This window comes from Otolemur garnettii, unplaced genomic scaffold (genome assembly GCF_000181295.1).
Source record: "Otolemur garnettii isolate 467f Iridium unplaced genomic scaffold, OtoGar3 scaffold00111, whole genome shotgun sequence".
NCBI lineage: Eukaryota > Metazoa > Chordata > Mammalia > Primates > Galagidae > Otolemur > Otolemur garnettii.
In genome coordinates, this window is record NW_003852506.1 from 5,413,773 (window position 1) to 5,417,582 (window position 3,810).

A 3,810-nucleotide genomic window follows, 5' to 3' on the forward strand; every position below is an offset into this window, starting at 1 on the left:
AAAGCTTCAAGTCAATCTAATGGAAATGCAGACTGCTTAGTTTTTTAGTAAAAAACCTTTTTTTACTCATTTGTACTTATTACAATTTGAATTGGCCCCTGAAGAAGATAAGACATCATCTTTCAAAATAGTCATACAATAAATTAGAAGAATGTCTGGACCTTTCCAGGTGTGAAATTCCTAAAAGAAGAGAGAAGGCAAGATGAGGAAGCTTTACATGTCCTCTGAATTTTTTTCACTCTGATCTTCTATTTCTGCTCTAGTCTGTGAGTCACTGAGGGGGGCCTGCCCACATGAATGGGGAGGGACTTAGACAGGGAAGCACTACGTCCCCCGAATGTGATGGAGACAGCTGGTGTTGGCTGTGAGCGGAATATAACAAAGAGATGCTTACGTTTCTCAGATTATGCTTATTCAGGATGTATACCTCTCTCTGTATTTTGAGAAAACATAAGCTCTCACTTCTGTTTACTTGTCATACAGAATTAGATGCTTCAGCTGGTAAAAATCAAACAGTTGTAAAAAAACATCAGGTTGGAAAGTTCCAGGACAAAATGAAGATAAGACTAACAATGAGATAGAATGAGGAAGAGGAAATTAGATGAGGAAGATGAGCTGGAAGTAACCAGGCAGAATAATGTCAGCAAATCCTGTCAGGGTGGGGACAGTTAAGCCTCTGTCTCAATAACTCAAACAGAGGGATGAGAAAACCTTTCATCTTGAGCTGATGTTAGGAAACTGAACTGTACGGAAGTTGTCTGTGTCCTTAATGATTCATATTCCCTAGAGAGGGATTCTAGGGAGCTCTAGTACCATTCATTTTGAAAGGTGAATGGTTTTCATATTTATTAATTTCATCAATGGATTCTTTAAATCCAGATGGTACTGAAACACCCCTTCACTCTTTGGCCTATGAAGCCAAAGGTATGGTTGGGGTGCCGTTTTGGAGTAGTTTTTATTCTTAAAATGGATTTCTTGCAATGGTATATAAAAGGAAAAGGAGAAAGGCACGTACTTCCCACGTGAAGCACCCCTCGACCCTGGCCAAGGGCAGGGAATTAGCAGTCAGGGATGACAACTTGATTTCTGCATTTTAAAACAATCTCATTTGAATTTTGCTTCCTTTGAAAACCATTGAGAAAGTATGGAATTGGTAGCGTTAAATTTCCTGTGTAGTCCATTTATATGAAAAAGCATTTATATTTGAAAAAGCATTTCTCCCTCCTGTTTTTGAATCAGACCAAACAGAGGAGGTGGCATAATGAGTGAGAGATCTGGGTCTGTCCTTGGATAAACACCACACAGCTCTCTTAGCCAAGCGCTCTGTAGATCTGGCAAATGAGGATTACCTTGAAGATAACTTTCAGCTCTAAAAAGTGTTTACTGTCTGCATTTTAAGTAATTTCATAGCTAATTCGAAGGGCCACTTCTGTATAGTTCCATAAAAATGAAAGGTACATTACTGGCTTTGATAAATGTCATATATTTTAAGCTGCCATTGAAAAAACATGTAATGAAAGTTTACATACTAAACACTGTTTCAACAGAGAGGTGTTATGTAGTAGGTAACATGATAATTACCAGTTAATTCAAATTAATTGTAAGAAATGTTTCTGTATTTATTTTTCTTTTCGGATCTTTACAATAGACTATGAATTCTGAATTTCTTGCTTTGGACGCCGCCTAAGTGTCAGTGATGTTCGCGAAAGTCTGGACAGTATTACCTAAACATTTCCCTCTGTCAGAAGTCTCCATTAAATCCATAGTTGATTAGCCATATTAAGGACAAGCGGCTTACACTAGAAGAAAGCAATAGTCAAAAGTCTTCAAAGTGTTATTCAATTACTTGCCAAGAAAGTGGCAAGATTTTGGCATTGTCTTCAGCTGTGCCTTAACACATATGTTCATATTTTTATATCCAAGTGACTTTTTGACAGGAAGTTTTCTGCTCTGTAATTAGCGATCCACAGTGGAAGCTCCGACAATTACAGCATTGCTAATGCAATAATAATATGAGAAATACTGAAGTTGAACATGCAGTATTTCTGGACACACCTCTGGCTACTTTCTTATTGGCTGGGAAACAATTATATATGACTAGTAAATAATTCATACAGAAATGAGTGTGTGTGTGTACAAAGGCCGCATGTGTTTACAACAGGTACTTCTAGTTAGGCCAAGTTCAGGTGCTGTTGCTGTTTGGATTAAAATGTTACGGGCCGCAGCTAAGGTGAACATCATCCGAGATTGCTCTAGACTCAGCCGTCCACAATCTGCAGAGTGAGCATCTTCTGCCATTCCAGACTGGACCAGTCTTCAGAGGAAAGGCAATGGCATTTTATCCCCTGCAAATTGCTGGGTTGGTTCTTGGGTTCCTCGGTGTGGTGGGGACGCTTGCCACAACCCTTCTGCCTCAGTGGAGAGTATCAGCTTTTGTTGGCAGCAACATTATTGTCTTTGAAAGGCTCTGGGAAGGGCTGTGGATGAACTGTATCCGACAAGCCAAGGTCAGGCTGCAGTGCAAGTTCTACAGTTCCTTGCTGGCGCTGCCGCCTGTCCTGGAAGCAGCCCGGGCACTCATGTGTGTGGCCGTCGCTCTCTCCTTGATCGCACTACTTATTGGCATCTGCGGCATGAAGCAGGTCCAGTGCACGGGCTCCAACCAGAGAGTCAAAGCCTACCTTCTGGGGACTTCGGGAGTCCTCTTCATCCTGACGGGCATCTTCGTCCTGATTCCAGTGTGCTGGACAGCCAACATCATCATCAGGGATTTCTACGACCCAGCCGTCCATGTCGGTCAAAAGAGAGAGCTGGGAGCCGCACTGTTCCTCGGCTGGGCCAGTGTTGCCGTGCTCTTCATCGGAGGGGGGCTGCTCTGCGGGTTCTGCTGCTGCAACAGGAAGAAGCAAAGACACAGATACCCAGCCCCTGACTACTGTGTGCGGCGCACGGATCCGCGGAGGAACGGGACCGGGCTCAGTAAGACCTCCACCAGCTACGTCTAACACCCGCTCTCTGCTCCAACTGCGGAGTAAGCTCTGGAAGTAACCCCTTCCAGAAACTGTAAGTACATTGGGCAGGAGAACTGGCTTTATGACCGGATCTAAATTGAGATGAAAATTTCAGTTTGTTACCTAAGGTAGCAAGTCAGACTTACTCGAACATTCTGACCCCCTGTGTATTAAATGCATTTACTATCGGACTTATTCCCCATTCCAATTTGCACAGTCAAAATCACGTGTGCTTGCAACCGCCAGCAGATGTACAATGATAAATTAGCCTCTTTTTTTTATCATAATAGATTATCTGATAAGAATCTAAAAATGCAATTAGTAACCATACCAATAAAGCATATGCATTTCCCAAACACAGTCTGTTATTTTCCCTTCCAATTACTTCTTATACTATATAAATGGTGATTTTTCTTTCTTTCTTTCTTTTTTTTTTTAGTCACTATCCTGGAAAACTCTAGACATCAAATAATGACTTTTAGTTAAATTTATCAAAATAATAAAATGGCCAATCAATGAAGAGTTTTGTTATTCCTTTAGGAAACTCAAACTAAACACTTCTAAGGAAAAGTGAACTTTGATTTCTCTTAGGAAAATAGATTTTAAGAAGATAGATTTTAACTCCTCTAACAATTTAGACAGTTAAACTTGCTTACAAATACTTATAAAGGAAAATAACATGCTTTTGTATCCCCTGATTTGTACCTACAAGCAACCAGAAGTGTCTATCTTAATAAGGCACATCATTAGGGCAGGGCCTGTGGCTCAGAGGAGTAGGGCGCCGGCCCCATATACCGGA

The 3,810-nt window shown here is 41.2% G+C and overlaps 1 protein-coding gene across 1 annotated transcript; it reads left to right on the forward strand.

The window, feature by feature from the left end:
* Window positions 1-2,300: 2,300 nt before the first annotated feature.
* CLDN17 (claudin 17) lies at window positions 2,301-3,018 on the forward strand. Its single transcript, XM_003797083.2, has one exon. It carries the CDS (start codon window positions 2,331-2,333, stop codon window positions 3,003-3,005), a length of 675 nt encoding a protein of 224 aa, XP_003797131.1. The 5' UTR covers window positions 2,301-2,330; the 3' UTR covers window positions 3,006-3,018.
* The last annotated feature ends 792 nt before the right edge of the window (window positions 3,019-3,810 follow it).